A 17,668-nucleotide genomic window follows, 5' to 3' on the forward strand; every position below is an offset into this window, starting at 1 on the left:
GCAGGGAGGATGAAAAAGATAATTATGCAAAGCTATACACCCAGGGACTGATATATAGAAAGTTCTTAATAAATGCTACTTTAATAATCACAGAAACAAGAACAACAATAAAATAAATTGTAGCACTAACAGAGATACATTCAGATTCTCCAGAGCAGAACTCAATTAAACTTGGATAGTCCGCAGCAGAAATCAGCCCCCGTAAATTCAACAGCTAGAAAACGCAGCTGGGGCAGGTGAGGCTGAAACTACACTTCCCAGAAGGCCCCGGGACCAGAGTCTGGGTTCCTCTCATTTCCGGGTTTGTCATGTGACTCGCCGGCCGCATCATGGCGGAAGCGGAGGAGCAGGTAAAGACTGCAGCATCTAGTTGGAGGCGCAGGGGAAGGGGAGACTAGGGTGAAGGGTTGAGGGGGTGGCGTGGATGATGTCGAGGTGCGGAGGAGTGGGGACAGAGGCGGCCCCACAGCGCGGCGGGCAAGGGCGGCGAAAGTTCCTCTCTAGGAGCCGAGAGCGGGCGCAGGGTGCCGGCCCCCCGAGGGGACTTGGGAAGGGCGCAGCGCGTTCCGAGGGGGCTTGTTCTTGGGCCTGGTCCCCGCGTCCTGTGCCAGTGACATTTTGACGTGAAAGCAGACCAGGTTACCCCAGGGACTGATTCCTCGTGGAGTAGGAGGAGATGACTTGAGTTTTGAAGCCAGATGATGGAAATTTAAGTTGCTTTCCACTCTTAAGTAGGACAGTGAAAACCAGGAGAGAGTAAATGATAAATTTTCTTTTCTATTTATTGATTTAGGTACAGAGCTGAAGTACTATTACGGTGCAGCAGGAATTAAACGCACTGGTTCTGGAGCAAAAATGGCTAGGCTGCAAGTGCTGCCTTTCTTAAAGTATGACTTTGGGCTATTTACTTAACTTTCTAGTGTAAGATGGGGGTAGTAACATTACGGTCCTCAGAGGGCCGGCTTAAGATGGGAGAAGGTAATACATAAGATTAAAGTGCTTAGAACTATTTGGCTCAGTAAAAGTTAGATTTATTTTTTGATGGCAAGACATCGGTAGCAATATCCACTCATCAACTGGCAACGTGACACGGTAGTTTAGGGTAGAAATTAGTGATGGGAATAGGAATATGTTTATTTAACAATAACATTGTACAACAGTTTGGCAGAGTTGTCTGCTGTAAAATCACATGTAGAAAGTTGGGGATATAATAAGAATGTTTTACATTTGTGTATCACTTTCCATTTTTAAATAAACATATTCCTATTATGTGAAATGACAAAATAAAATCAAAATAACAAAAAAGAGAAGCGGATCAAGACTACAACATGGGGGAGATAATTTAAATGTCCATTTGCAATGTTATTTCCGTTTGATACTGTTTTTCCTCACAAATTAACAGGGTTGTCAGTTGTGTAATTGACTTTAAAAAGTGATTAAGAGACATTACCTAGTTCAGTAATTTAAATTTAAATTTTAAATTTTTTAATTTTTAAATTAATTTAATTTAATTTTGCAACATACTTCATTTATTTTCAGTTCTTAATGAAATTTCCCCTGGGTACATGTTATATAGGCCATAATTAAGAAATTTGACTTAAGTAGAAATTTGGTTCCGTTCTTCGTGGTAACAAGAGAATCTCTTCCTAATACTTGAGTCTACCTTTTCTATTCTGGTCAGTTCAAAACAAAATGCTCATTAAGGACATACTGTTGCTTGGTTTGATTAGTGGTGAGATTGTTTTTCACATTGTTCATTTTATGTTGAAATGTAATTATTTCATTATTTGATTTTAAAGCAAAAAACCATGTTCCTTATGTTTTTAGACATAGTGTAGTGGGAATGGAGAAAGTTACTCTTACTGTTTTGTACAAAAGAGTTTGGCAGAGTTGTCTGCTGTAAAAAGACATGTAGAAAGTTGGGGATATAACAAGAATGTTTTACGTTTGTGTATCACCTTCCAGTTTTAAAAATCCTTTCACAGTGCATTTGGTTCTTCCAAAAGAATTCTGTTAGGCAGGCAAATACCTTTGATGTTCCAACTCTTCCAATGGCTTGTCACCAAAGCCTTTTGTTAGCCTAGTTGCCCTGCAAGATCTTGTCCTTCGCTTTTCCCTTGCCTCTTTTCTTTTATCTCTTTTTCCACTACTCTCCTCCTTACCTTCTGTCACTTCATCACCTTTCTTACTGTTCCTTCAACAAGCCAGGCATGTTCCTACCTTGGGTCTTTTGCTGGTGCTGTTTCCTTTTATGAATCTGATACTTAGAAGGCTTTCCTCCTCATTTCTTCATGTCTTTGTCCAAGAGTTCCTTTTGAGTGAGAACTCTTGACCATCTCTATTTCCCACAGAGATAGTTCTTTATAGGTACTATGTATTTAATAAAATGTGTAAATAAATTTATTGAATCTTCCTTCCTGCATTGTTCTTTTCTATAATGCTTATCACTACTTGGCATACTGTTTTTAAATTTCCATAGTGTTTTTTCTGTATATTCTGCATATTTCCATATACTCTTAACCATTAGAATGTGATCTATCATGACAAGGATTTGTTCACTGCTATTTTAAATAGCCCAACACATAGAATGTTGGTTGATACTAAAGAAATATGTGTTAAATGATTGCATTTAATAGATAATTGAAATTCACACAACTTGAGTAACTTGTTTAGACTTTTTAGTAAAATCTCCAGTCTTCTCCAAAGCTCCTGGTTTTTCACTAGAGTACCTTGCCTTTTAAAATATATTTAAGAATCTAACTCTAAATCATTTACATCACTTTATGAAGTGGAATTAGCTCTATTATTTTGATGATTTTTCTCTCAAGTCATTATTCCCCCTTTGATGCTTTAGCAGCTAGAATAAAGTTGAAGTGGGCGTTCTCCTCCCCGGTGGTGTCAGTGTCTTTCTTAAAAAGATCAGCGGTCTTTGTCTGTTGTCATTGACAGAAAGAAACATTCCCAGATTATTCTGTTAATTTTTTTTTTTTTTAAGAAAGCTAACAAGTAATTGTATCTATATTATTAGTCCTCAGAGATGAAAAAGTGGTTAGACTTTTCTGTGGTGCATTTTGCATTTTAGTAGAAAGTCATTGGAATCTGACAAAGATATTAGGCTTTTATTATACAAATTTTGAAGGTTAAAAACTATGTAAAAGTAGAGTATATAAATTTGCTAATAGTTCTGTTTTGCTACCTTGAACCCTTTAGAAAGTCAGGACATAGGGCGGCGCCTGTGGCTCGGTGAGTAGGGCGCTGGCCCCATATGCCGAGGGTGGCGGGTTCAAACCCAGCCCCGGCCAAACTGCAACAACAACAAAAAAATAGCTGGGCATTGTGGCAGGTGCCTGTAGTCCCAGCTGCTTGGGAGGCTGAGGCAAGAGAATTGCGTAAGCCCAAGAGTTAGAGGTTGCTGTGAGCTGTGTGACGCCACGGCACTCTACCCGAGGGCGGTACAGTGAGACTCTGTCTCTACAAAAAAAAGAAAAAAAAAAAGGAAGTCAGGACATAATCTTTCTTCTTGGTGTCATGTATGTAAATGCAGGCAGTTCTCCAAGAGGAGCAACACAGTAACTTTCCTGAGTGTTGTGTTCTTTGGTGGATGCTTTTATTCCTTCCTTAATTTCAGGAAGAACCAAAATCATGACATCTGCATTGAGTGAGTGAACATAGTATAAAACAGTTCACAGAGTCTAAAACTAAAATCACTTTTTAGATATGAATGAAATTTTTTTATAAGTCACTGGGAAATCCTTGCTTTTGCCTAATATCATAAAAGTAGTTTGCAAAAGTAACAACATGTATATTGTATAGTTCACAGAAAGAACTAATACTCTGCCTTCTGCCTGGAAATGTCCTAATCAGCAGTTTTGCTTAGCCCCCAAATGATTTATAGTTGACCTTCGTAATCACAGATGCCCAACAGCATTTGTCCATCTCTCTCTTAGGAATAACACTCAGCTTCCAGTCTGGTTGTTTGTGTATTTGTCTTATCTTTCCTACAGATTGCTGAGTCCTCAAGAATAAGAACAAGAACTTACTCATGTCTGTATTTCCCACAGAGATAGTTCTTTATAGATACTATGTGTTTAATAAAATGTGTAAATAAATTTATTGGGGGCAGGATAACATTCTGAATTGTTAACCTGGTAGGATTTATGTGGAATTATTTTATCTTACTTGATACATAATTTTGAGAGTTGTTAATTCAAGTGTAATGTAGATTGCTCCCTAGGTACACATTCATTCATCTTGCCTCCTCAGCCTGCCTGGACCCTGCTCCATGACAGTATCTGAACTATCAGGCCATCTATTCCTTGACCAGATAGGAGAATTTCTGCTTTGAATTCTCCTTCTGTATTTTAGAAGTTAGGGGGATTCTGTCCTTATTGATCACTTATAGATTATCTGATGGCACATTTGCGTATACCCACATGTGATAATGTATAAAATAAAAATCAAGTCAACACATATTTGAGTGCCTCAGTTTTCTTATCTGCGAAGTGGGAATTTTACTCCCCATCACTCTTGGGAATATGAGATGGGATAAAATGTGTTAAAGTGAGTAGGTTGAAAAGGTTGTTTTACAAGTAGGACAAAGATTAATTATCTAAACCTGGACTTACATGTGCACAGTTCTCTTTTCTTAACAGTTTGGCCAAGACAGATCTTTTAAAGGCAATATTACTAGTAAGTAAAGGAAAAAAAAAGCCTAAACAAGAAGTTGCAAAAGCACAAGATAAGACACATTTTTGAGGGCCCGCTCTTTACCATCGTATAACTAAAGTGCAGTCACAAATTAGTTTAGCCGAACTTGCTCACAGCTTTGTAAGTATTGCCGCTCATCTCCCTCTGGGTTGGCTGGCCGGAGGCTGACGTGACGGGCTGTTTATTAGTAGTATCCCCGTTGCCCACATCACCACCTTGGAGGGAGGCCACTCATCAGGCCAGGGTGTCTGTGCCGCATGCAGCTTCCTCCTCATTCACAGTGCTCAGTCCCCCTTGCCTTCTGCTTAATTCCTGGTCCTTCTTAGTGATTTATTTTTTATTTTTTATTTTTTTTATTGTTGTCGTTAACAACTGGGATTAAAGGCTCTTATTTTAAATCTACTGAATCAGAATTTGTGAAGATAAAGTATTAATCTATCTCTCGCACTGAGTATTGATGCAAAGTCGAATTTGGGACTGGGTCACCTGGCTACCGAAGCTGAGCCAAGTGGGTTGAATGGGCTTGGTAATAGTCTCCCAACTCTTACCCCCTGTCGGGTACTCTTCCCTCTCTGTTGCTCAGCCAGCCTTCTCCTTGAGTCCCTAAAACTGGCTATAGCTCCTTTGTGCTTCGTGAGAGAGGGTTATCAAAACTGAGTCTTTGTGACAGAGGGTTATCAGGTACATGTCACACAAAGTATTTCTTCATTCTTGTGCCCATGTCAGACTTTGGGGTCTGTTGCAACCCTCTTTCCTGTGAAGCTTAGCTGGGGCACACTGTTGGTCAGCAAGGGAGAGAAGGTGGCAGTGTGGCATTGAATGCTTCATGTCTATCTCCAGGCTTAAATGGAGCTAAAAGATTTCTTGGAGCCTGTCTCCGTTCGTTTTCTTTAGACAACATGGAGCCAGGTCAGCCTTACTCAGGCTCTCCAGCCTACCATTTGTCTTCTAAATTCTGTTTTGCTCTCCCAGTAAACAAGGGGTGGTGGTGAAGAAGCTTAAAATTCTGAGGACTTCCTAACCTGGGAGGTTCCTGGTGTTGCTCCCCTAGGCTGCAGGTGTCTTCTTCACCCCTGCTGACCTCTGAGGCCAGCGTTCTGAGTCTTGGGGTGCTCTCACAGTCCTGCACTGATGGTAGGATTAGGGGTGAGAGTTGGTTGAAGGCTTTGATTAGAGAGGTCTTGTAAGAGCTCATAGGGCCCTGCCAGGTGGTTGGAATGTCTCTGTCCGCGTTTACTGGTGCCTTCCTGCAGTCCCCCTTCTGTAGCCATCTTGTAGCATGAGCTAGCAGTCCAAACATCTGTCTGGGGAAAACATACTTGGTATTGCTCACGAATACCACAGAATATACAGAGGAGGCAGAATATTGTTTTAGATTGGCTGCTTATTTCTTATGGTGACCAGCAAACATATGTTGAGCTATTTCTTTAGGTAGGTTATGGGACACTAAGAGGCCAAAGCCTTTGGGTTTGTCCACAGTATATTAACAATGATATCTAGTAGGACAAGGCAGATAATATTAGCTTCTAACTGAGGAGTATGGGAAGAAACTAAGGCCACAGGAGGCCAGGTCTAGACCATGAGGCCCGGGCTCACCAGAAACAATTCTGGGAAGGAGGTGAGACCTAGATTGGGCTGTACACAAAGGATGGGAATCCGAAGTAGCCAGTGATTTTCAGTTTCAAACGTCAGATTGCCATCATGAAACTATGAAACATAAAAACGAAGCTCTAATGCTGCAGCAAAAGTGAAAGCCCTCAGCGTGCTTTCCTGGCAGCCCTTTCCCTGTGCTAACTCCGAGGCTTCCACGGAGCTCGAAAAGCCTTCCCTCAGGGTGGGTGCAGTGTGGGCCCAGCACCTTCTAAGCTGAGAGAAGGAAGTGAGGACAGGGTCAGGGCAGGGAGAACAAATTCAAAGTCAGCAGGGGCAATACATATGAATGGGAGTGCCCTGGTGTAGGAAATTAGATGTCATATGGTGGGTGGCATGTGTTCTGTCCTGGGCATAACTGTTGAGCTCCTGCTGATCTAATGTGGAAATATGAACAGTGTATAGACATGTGGTCTGAGTTTGATGAACTTTTAAGTACATATTTTTATATAGAAGTCTTTTTTAAAAACACCAAATAAAACATCTGTAGGCCGTATCCAGACCCCAGGCCACCGTTCTGCCACCACTGGTATGGAGACGTGAACATGCTCTATTTCAGTGAGGGGTCCTGCAGTGTGCCTGAAGGTGCGAGGTTTATGGAGAGAGTGGGAAGTGAGGCCGAACGTCTCTTGGGAGCCAGCCTAGGAAGGGCTTTAACTGCCTTGCTGGGGAATCTGAAATCTTTTCTTTGGGCTGTGGGACTACTGAGGGTTCTTTGAGGAGGTAGCAAGCTATCTGGTAGCAAGCTAGCTTTGGGAAGGTAATCCTGATGGCAGTGGATGAATACATTAGAGAGCTCCTGTGTCAAGACACAGAAATCATTAGGTGAAGCAGTTTGGGTAGACGATGGACATATGATTGAGTTTAAGGGGTTCATTTGCAAAAGAAAGGTAAAGTGCTATTTTTGTGAGTTTAGTTGTCGACCTGTTACCCACAATTTGTCCAGCTGTACATTTGTGTTATTGGCTGTCTTCTAGCCCGTCACTTTTGCTTTACTCAGAATAGCACTTTTTTTTTATGTAAAATATACATTACATAAAATTATCATTTTAACCACTTTCAAGTGCACGGTTTAATGCCATTAAATACATTCATGTTGTTGTGCAGCCATAACCACTGCAACAGTTTGGATGTTTGTACCCTCAGATCTCGTGTTGAAATTTGGTCCCCAGTGTTGGAGGTGGGTCCTAGTGGGAGGTGGTGTGGTTGTGGGGACAGACCTGTCCTGAATGGCTGGGTGCTATCCATGAGCTAGTGAGTGAGTTCTTGCTCCTATTAGTCTTAAGAGCTGGTGTTAAAGAGACCGGTACCTGCCCTCTTGCTCTCTCCTGCCGTGTCTCGCTTCCTATCTCTCTGTCAGATCTCTGCACACACTGGCCCCTCTTCACCTCTGCCGTGAATGGAAGGGGCACCTCACCAGAAGCAGATGCTGCCATCGTGCTGCTATGTAGCCTGCAGAATCCTGAGCCCATCAACCATAAATTAGCCTTAAGTATTCCTTTGTAGCAGCACAAACAGGCTAAGACAACCACACTCCATCTCCAGAACTTTTTATCATCATGAAATGAAAGCTAAGAAAATAACGCTCCATTACTCTCCTCCCTCTGCCTTTGGTAACCTCTGTTTTACTTCTGTCTTATCTAAGTGGCACCATGGGATCATACAATCTTTTTCTTCATTGTGTCTGGCTTAGTTCACTTAAGAGAATAGCACAGTTTTTAGCTTGTATTTTTTCATGATTTGAAGTTAGATTTTTGTTTTCTTTTTTTAGAGATGGAGTCTTGCTCTGTTGCACAGGCTGGAGTGCAGTGGCATGATCAAAACGCACTGCAGTTATGAACTCCTGGGCTCAGGCAATCCTGCCTCAGCTTCCCAAGGAGCTGGGACTGCGGGTGCATACCACCACATCCAGCTAGTTTTCCTTAGTATTTGTGGAGATAAGGTCTTGCTATGTTGTCAAACACCTGCCTCTACCTTTAAGTTGTTAGGATTACAGATGTGAGACACCACACCAGCCCTGGAGTTAGATTCTCTGAATGAGAGTGTGGGGCTGGAAAAATGTCTGCAAACCACTGGCTCTTTCTCAGATGGCAATCTCTCTTGAGGTTGGGCCTTCCTAGATTCCCCCACTGGCGACATTTGCTTTTTGTCTTCTTGTTTGCTTCTCTGTCTTTAGAACATTAATAGGAGGGCTTAGTGAATGAATGGAGCCAGGAAATAACAGACCTGACTAATTCCTGAAGTCACTTACTCATGCATTGTTTTTGTAGTATTGTGGACAAAAGTATGAATTTTATTGAGGGCTATCTCTGTCTGGAATGTTCATACTGGTGCTGAGGATAAGTTTCAGAGTTTACTGGAGTAAATCTTCTCTATTGATAACAGCAGCCAAGGAAGCTATTCTTAGAGCCTGGTTTTCTCTGAAGACTCAGGTCTCTGAGATCTGCTGGCCTCGAGGTATCAAATCCTGGCACTGCGTGCGTCTGGTGTGCAGCAACAGTGTAATTTGGTTTTGAGTTTTGGGATTGAAATTGTGGGCTGGGGAACATAAATTGGGCTTTCATTCATTAACTCTGTGTGCATATTTGCATGTATTCCAAATAGGAAAATAATTTCCTTAGGTTTAATGTAATTCTTCTGAAAAGAGTAATAAGGTGTCTTTTTAGAATCTAGAAGTAGGAAATATTAGTAGGAATCTAGGTGCGGTTTATTGGCATACTTGTGAAAGCCTTGTTTTGCCAATGCTAATAACTTAATATTTAGGGATGGGAGGGATGTTAGAAGTCATTAAGTTCAACCTCTAAACCTCCTCCCTGTTCTGATCCCAGAGGTTGTTAGGAAATTTCAGGATGCCATGAGTGAAGAAGTTAGCATAATGAGCAATTTGTAATAGATGTTCAGTAAGGAAGTCTGAACAGTGACTATTAAAGTGGACTGTGTTCACAAGCGAAGGATTGAGATAGTTAAGGGACTAAAGCCAGGTGTTGGGATGGTGAATGCAGAGAAGAAACACTGGAAGGATGGGTGTAATACATGTCATTTAACCATTTTACAGTGGTCAGGTAGTGGAAAAATTGTTTTTTTAATGTGGTGCTAAAAACAAAAAGTTACTATAATTCCAAATTACTAAGAACTTTTTAGGACTTAGATTGACCTTAAATTAAACAGACTGCATTAGGATTTAGAGGAGATTCTAATATGCATCAAGGTTAATGATAGAACTATAATAAAATACTAAATTGCAAATATTATTTGTTCCCATTTAGAGATGGCTTTGTAGGGTAGGGACTGTTGTTCACAGGCTGTGCCTCAGAGGGTGCCTGCTACCTACCAGGGTCTTAATGAGTTTTGATGAATGAAATTAAAATGTTTTTAAGCACTAAAATGTTTTTGTCCTGCTATCCAACTTGCATGGAGTAATATATGACCTTGCTTAACGTGTTCTTTTTTTTTTTGGAAAAAAAATCTAAAATGTTCTTGGTGTGTTTTGTTCTTTTGCTTATGGGTTGTTGTAAAATGCTTACATTGAATGTCAGCATATTAGTTGTAACCTTTTATTGCTATTGATATCTATAAGTACGTTAAGTAAATCTTCATTTTGCTGACCTCTTTGAGGATACATGGCATCAGCAGATTCTCTCTTTCACTGGACAGGTGAGAAATTAGCAGGATACAGTCAATTTTTCCCTTTTTGCTTTGTTTCCTTCAGAGCAGCAAGATTCATTGTCTAGCAAGAGGGAAACTGTGTTAAATGGCAGAATTTATCCTAGTGGTAATGGTTTGAAAGAGTGCATGTAAATTATACAGCTTGTTTGCACAGGGTCTAATAGGTACCACTGCAGGGGATTCTTTTTAAAGGCTGTTCTAGCAAGACAGTCCTTTTGATTCAACCAGATTAATAGCGTAATAATTAATAGTGTAAGAGCTTCTCAGCATAAAAATCGGCTTGAGGATAATTTGAGATGGCAGTTTCTTCTTTCCTTCTGAGATCACATCAGTGAGGCTGCTTTGCCAGACGGATTTCCATTATTGGCAAGGGAAAGAATCTGCTAGGCCCTCGGATGACAAGTTTCTGGGATAATTTATTCACCTTCTGACTCACGAGGGAGGTCAGCAGGGTCGTGGATCTGTGTGACCCCAGAGTAAACCATCTTAGGCTTACCAGCCTGTGAAGTTGCAGGAGACGTGGTGGGAGAGGTGGAGCGTGTAGAGTGCTGTAATGTGGGGTTGCGGACTCCCTTCCGGAAAGGGCAAACGTGTGTTGGTAGTGGGCACATGAGGATGCCTTTCCCTTGCAGATGTTTTTTCTTCTTTTGTCTTCTCTTCTGACCATTTTTCTTCTCTATGCTTTGTAGGAAATGGGGTCTCTTGAAGAATCTACAGATGAGTCTGAGGTAAGATGGTGATTCAGGAGCCTTGGGATTTGTAGCTAACCGTGTTATTAACTTGGGCTTCCTCTGCTTGGCTAAATGCCGCATTCCCAAGGTCTGGGGGCAGGGGAGAGCGGTAGAGTGGGGGCCCTAGATGATTGAGTCTCAGGGAAGAGCCTGCCAATTGTGTTTAAAAAAATACTAAATGAATTAGCTAAAAGCAAAACAAAAAAATATTAACAATAGAAAAAGGAACAGAAAGTTTTGTCTTTATCTTGAATAGCATTTTAACCTAAAGCATGTTGGCAGTAGTGAAGTTGATGCAAAGTTTTAGAAACTAACCTCAACATTTTAACTTAAAAAAAAGTAGCTACTGTGGTGCCTACAGCACAGTGGTTACGGCACTAGCCATGTAAACCCAGCCCTGGCCAGCTAAACAACAATGACAACTGTAACAAAAAAATAGACAGGCATTGTGGCGGGCTCCTGTAGTCCCAGCTACTTGGGAGGCTGAGGCAAGAGAATCGCTTAAGCCCAAGAGTTGGAGGTTGCTGTGAGCTGTGATGCCATGGCACTCTACGGAGGGTGACATAGTGAGACTCTGTCTCAAAAAAAAAAAAAAAAAAAAGCCAAGCCACTGTAGATTTTTATAATAGTTATTCTTTATTTGTTCATTTAGTGAATATGAATTTCCGAATCATTGAAATTGGAGTTAGCTTCTCAAAAAGGAAACTAATCAACCTTAAAAGTTGGGAAGGGAGTCTTCAACCCCTGCCTTAAAAGAATCCACTTAATTCAGTTGTATTGAAGATTGTATCTTTTTTTTTTTTTTAACCAGTATATCAGCTTCTGGATGAATATTGTATTTTAAAGAGAGAAAGGCAATATATGATGGAGAAGTTTTTTAAAAAATTCCTTTTTAAGAATATGCATAAGAAATAAGCTTAAGTATAATACAAATTAATTAGCTTATTAATTTTACAGATGGATTAATAAGAAGTATTTAGCTCAGAGGAATGAAAAAATACCTGTGATAACCTACTGGATGTCCATGCAGATGGGACTGTAGCCATGACAATATATTAAATTTGGTCTGATAATTGTACATATTATAGTTATTATTTGAATTTTATTTGCTTTTAAGGGAAAGGTTGCGCTTATGCATGTTCCTTTAGAGAACGTCTTATATATGATGCCATTGTGTAGTCATGGTTCCTAACATTTTCACCACCAAGGACCTCCATTCCTGTGGGGCTTTCACTGAGTGAGGCATTCCTGAGTTTGCTTGTAGATAGGGTATACAATTTGTTAATTTTAAAGTAGTGCAAATCGTTTTAGATCACCATTCTTTCTTTTTGAAATCTCTAGTCAACTGAGAACTTGGTCTTCTCAGAATCATGTGGTGTTAGAGCTGTCTGTCCAGGAATTTCATTTTTTAGGTGAGGAGGGTGTTTGCAGCCACCTAAATATAAATCTTTCCACACATGCTCCAGATACTAAATGTATCAATATGGAGAGCAGACAAAAGCACACATAACCCAGGCCTCCTGTGTAATTGGGAAATAGGGAACTATGAACTTCAATATAGGTGGGGAAATAAACATCAGAATTCCTCAGAGCCAGCTCTGGGGCTGTCACTGGAGCCGAGAGTCCGGCAGAAACTGGGTGGACATGAACAGTATGCAGTGGAGCCCCAGCGGTGGCAGGATGCAGTTGGAAATCACCCTTAGTGACTGAGAACAGACCCAAGACTTGGTGGATTGGGGGAATTTAAAGGAAGGGACTTGAAGGTACATGGGGCCAAAGATGACAATGTTGGATGGTGCTGCTTCTGAGAGAGATGGGGGAGGCATCCCTTAGAGGCTTGGTGGTGAAGGGGAAAGACAAAGCAGAGGAAATTAAGGGTGGTCAGAGATGATCATGAGGTCAGGAGACTTAGCCACTCTACTCGCCCACCACCACAAAAGGTGCCACTTATCAAAGAAATTATAAAAACCTAATAAACCACTCAGATACCCTGTCCTCTCCATAGTAACATCTATTGTTGCTACCCAGAAAAATCTGTGACATTTAAAAATGAATTGAAATGACAGGTAACAGCCTTGCAAAGCCACTATAGGAAGAAAACAGAAAACAAGAATTAAAATTCTCAGCAGCAGGAGATGGTGATATAATGCTCTGTCATGATACTTATTTGAGTATCCTTAAATAAGCATTTGCAGATACAATAAACTACCTTAAGTCAGAAATCCACAAACTTAGACTAGAAATGGACAAAAAAAAAAAAAAAAAAACCCTAAGAAGTGAGGGAATGAGAGTTGATCAAACTGAGGAAAGAAATTGAAGGAAAAGGTAGTTCTATTAAAGTTGAAGAAGCAGACCCAATGGGCAGCCTGAGTGTTTAAAGTCATAAAGCTGATTAGTGAGAGAAATGGTTCCAACTCTGGGCTCTTTCCAGTGCCTTCTTGCTCTGGTGTGTTCTGTTTGGCATGGTGCTAAAGGACTGAAGTCATGACCTCGTGACCTCGGGTTGGTATCTTGGCCCTTCCTCATACTTTTTATGTGACCTGGGCATAGCACTCAGCTCGTCTGATCTTCAGTTTCCTCACGTGAAAAATAGGGGTTTGCTTGCCTTCCGTGGTTGCTGTGAGGATTACATGAGATTGATGTTTGTAAGGCATCTTGCACAGTGCCTAGTGCACGGGGAGCTCTCTGTGTTACTATACTTCAGTTTGTATTTTAGACACTGTGATGGTCATTCATTCCTCAGGTTGATGCCTCAACTGAAGGCTGAGAAAGACTTTTCACCAGTTCTGTGGAAGTGGTTGTTCTCCCAAATATTCCTGATTCTAGTGAGTTTATAGACCAGCAAAGTAGTTTAGCTGCTTAGAGACCAAATTTAGACTTTGTAAGTATAGTAAGTCGTTATGGAGGCAAGCCTTCGGAGAAGTTTTTCATGGATTTCTTTACTTCTGTACTTAGTTTGAATCACTTCACAGTTTGAGGAGTAATATTTGGAGATACCATTCAGTCTGCCAAAGAATCCTTCTTTACCCCTTCTCTTCTTCCTCAGTCTCCTCTTCTCAGTAGGTTCGTAACTTTAGCTTTCACAGGACAGGCATTTCCCTTGTTTACCTTCACCTCTTCCTAGTCAGGTGCTCAGGTAGTTTCTGTATAACAATGTAGTATTCTCAGTCATGTATGGTAACAATTTACCATCTTATGTAAACTTGGCCATTATGATTAGGAAGACCATTGTTTTAGGTTTATGAAGTTTTTATTTTAATGTATGTCTGAAAAAGAATACTGTCTACCCGAAAATATCCATATGTTTTTCATTACTCTTGAAAACTGCAATCAAATGAAATGAAATTACTAGTATAATGTAATTATAATAATATAGTAGAAAGTGGCGTATATGTATCAATTGTATAACTTGAAGAATTTTTCATTTGTATTTTATAGTTAAAGTGAAATTTTTTTTTTTTTTTTTTTTTGTAGAGACAGAGTCTCACTGTACTGCCCTTGGGTAGAGTGCCATGGCGTCACACGGCTCACAGCAACCTCTAACTCTTGGGCTTATGCGATTCTCTTGCCTCAGCCTCCCGAGCAGCTGGGACTACAGGCGCCCACCACAACGCCCGGCTATTTTTTTTTTTTTTTTTTTGTTGCAGTTTGGCCGGGGCTGGGCTTGAACCCGCCACCCTCGGCATATGGGGCCGGCGCCCTACTCACTGAGCCACAGGCGCCGCCCAGAGAATTTCTTTTTTTTTTTGTGGTTTTTTTTTTTTGGCCGGGGCTGGGTTTGAACCCGCCACCTCCGGCATATGGGACCAGCGCCCTACTCCTTGAGCCACAGGCGCTGCCCGACGTTAAAGTGAAATTTTAAAACCATACTATAGCCAAGATAGTTAAAGTATGTCATTTCATAGGCTACCTAGTTAAAGGTCCTAGATTTATGTTAATGCTTAGTTAGTTGTGGCAAATTTTGAAGGGTAACAAAATTGGTCCTCCTGTCTAGGATTAAAAAATCTATGCAGTATGCTGTCTATTCCACATTGGTAAGATGAGCCAGAACATTTCTTTGTTGGTATTGTACTTTTGAAAAGCAAACAAAGAAGTACATTATATTGAAAAGGGCTTCACTCCTCTTTTGAAGCTCTTGGATCTTTTCAGTGCTCAGGGATGATTGCTGTTGTGTAGGGTGTAGCCGAGAGGAGTGGTTGAGTATAGTCGGGAATGCTTCAGTTGGAGCCTTCAAGAGTGGATATGCCTGGAACCCTAGGAGATGAGTCTGGGAGTCTTTGGGAAGAAGGAAATTTGTGCACAGAGACCAAGTCATGAAGTGCCCCTGGATTCAGCCAACTGTGAGGTGCTCAGTATGGCTGGCATGTAGGAGGAAGCGTGGGCATGGGGTGAATGAGGGGTGAGGAAACTGGGGTGAGGTTATGAAACTGCTGAGCATCGAACCTGGCAGTGCAGACTGGCCACTGGGAAGCCAGCCCAGGGCTTGATTTTTGGTTTAGGGTCGGGTAGAGTTGGGGCTGGTGACAGATAAACTGGAAGGAGAGACCATGGTAGGAAGACCATTTGTGTGGTTCTTGTGGAATTTCCCTTCACAGATAAGAGGAGCACAGGGGCCTGGGCTAGGCAGTCACAGAAGACAAAGAGAAGCTGCCGTCAAGAGATACTTTCACATTGTCAGTAGGAAAGGTAGGTAGCATGTGAGAGAGGAGCCGGGTGGTGGAGGCAGGACACCAAAGTCATTAGGTTGGCTGTGGTGTAGGAACTGAGTCCAAGGTTAAACAGTCAAAGGAAAAGAGGCTCTAAGCCTCAATTCTAAACCTAAAATATTTCCCGATGTTCACATTATTCTTATAAAGTGGCACTTTTTAATTGATTGGTGACTCCTTTCATAATGGTTTTATTGGGCTGAAATATAACATGCTTCCATATTAGATATATTTTCAAACAAAAGCAAGCGAGCAGACTGATTTTCTGGGACTTTATTTTACTTTCAAAATCCCAGAAGTTACTGCTTATAGAGGTAGGTTCTGAGCCCTCTGTGGAGCAAAGATTGGACAATGGAGCAATGTATGAGGCGCCTATTGTGATTAATGATGATTATTACAAGAATGAACACTTAGTGTGCAAGACAGTGCTTGGCACTTCGATATGGTCCTTAGGGTGTTAATTGACCCTGTGACTTGGCCATGATGAGAGCATCTGTTTTATAGATAAAGAACTTGCAAGGTCACCCAGCTGGTAAGTGGATTGTAGTCCAGCAGGTGGACTCACAGGCTGGGCTCCTAACCTCTAGTTATACCACCTCTGACTCTAGTTTTATGCCAGACTCAACCTTTATGCACCTCGGTAGAATTGGACAGAATTTTTTTTAAAAAATCTTGTTTGTAACCCTCCTACTCCCATATATAAAATGAGATATGGGGTAATACTACACATTTTGGCTTGTTCAACTTGTGGGAAAAGATACCCATTTCAGAATTACTTTGTAGTCTGGAGCAATAGAGAATAGTCTAGTTTATTTATATATAATATTTATTGCTTAATAAAATCCCCTGTCTTACCATAAAATATATAACATTTAATTATAAAATAGTAATTGTAAAATACTTATAAAATAGTTATTTATAAAATAAATAATGCTAATTATAAGTTAGACCTTCAATAAAGCACATCTAAGCCAGGTGTGGTGGCTCATACCTGTAATCCCAACACTGGAGGAGGCTGAAGTGGGAGGATGGCTTGAGGCCAGGAGTTCAAGACCAGCCTGGGCAACATAGTGAGATCTTATCTCTACAAAAAAATAAGAAAAATTAGCTGAGTGTGGTGGTGCACACCTGTAGTCCCAGTGCTCCAGAGGGTGAGGGAGGAGGATTGCCTGAGCCCACAACTTTGAGGCTGTGGTGAGCTATAGATGGGCCACTGCACTCCAGTCTGGGCTACAGAGCAAGACTCTGCCCAACCCCAAGTACATGTGTTTTGTAAGGGTGTTTATTTACTTCATTTGCAATACAAAAATTTGGAAATGGGCTAAATATCGAGAAATAAGGAATTGACTTAAAAGAGGTATATCTATATAGTACATTGTTATTCTGCCACTAACATGATTAATGACATTAATAATTGAAAATTATTGAAAAAAGCTTTTTTCAAAAAATGCTATGAAAAGTGGGGTGGGGGGGAGTTGACAGCTTTTTTGGTAAAGGTCTAGGTATTAAATAAAGCTAAACAGATATAGAGGGAATAAGGAGGATATTACGTAGGTATGTGACTGTATTAAAAGGAGGGTAAATACCATCCTTAGCTTGCAGGCTGCATTAAAATGGGTGTCTTGCTGGATCTGGCCCACTGGTTGTAGTTTACCAATTCCTGATTGAGAGTTTATTCTAGTCTCTCCCCAAAATCCACATAAAAGCTTAGGAAAAAAAGAATGCAAGACCATATTAACACTGCATCATGTGAGTTTTACTTTGTTATCATTATCTGCCTTCATTTTCTAAATTTTCCATAACAAATGAAAGTTACAAATGTCTTTGTGGTCTGGTGAAATTATGTAGTTGTTGCCATTTGATTCCTTTTTCTTCCTCCTCTGTAATTGTTTATAGTGAGTTTTATACTTTCATTTGTTTTCATGATGGTGAATGTCATCCTTTCATTTTCAATTTTAGGACTCCCTTGAGCATTCCTTGTGAAGACTATTAGGGTTAGGGTCAAGGTTATGCATAACTTATATACTTAGCAAAACAACTTTTTTTAAAGAAAATATATTCATCTATGCACATTTTGTAGGAGTCTTCTGTATTGATGCCACAGAACTTGTGGGTTACAGAGCTGTGGACCCAGAATGAAACCTCACGTCCCATCTTCTTCATTTCAGACTAATGAGGGAATTGGGGGGAAATTTGATTTATTTCTCA

General features: G+C 40.7%; 1 protein-coding gene across 6 annotated transcripts in view; it reads left to right on the forward strand.

The window, feature by feature from the left end:
* The first annotated feature begins 307 nt into the window (after positions 1-307).
* Positions 308-17,668, forward strand: part of VPS41 (VPS41 subunit of HOPS complex) — a 230,393-nt gene continuing 213,032 nt past the window's right edge. For 5 of the 6 annotated variants that reach the window (XR_008383629.1, XR_008383626.1, XR_008383627.1 and 2 more), the window contains exons 1-2: positions 308-350; positions 10,713-10,751. Coding sequence is in view for 2 of the 6 variants with exons in the window: in XM_053608791.1 (XP_053464766.1) it covers positions 330-350; positions 10,713-10,751 (60 nt within the window). In the remaining 4 variants the exon portion in view is untranslated. The remainder of the gene's footprint in view (positions 351-10,712; positions 10,752-17,668) is intronic. The other variant, XR_008383628.1, reaches the window with a different exon arrangement.

This window comes from Nycticebus coucang, chromosome 11 (assembly GCF_027406575.1).
Source record: "Nycticebus coucang isolate mNycCou1 chromosome 11, mNycCou1.pri, whole genome shotgun sequence".
In the NCBI taxonomy this organism is placed as follows: Eukaryota; Metazoa; Chordata; class Mammalia; order Primates; family Lorisidae; genus Nycticebus; species Nycticebus coucang.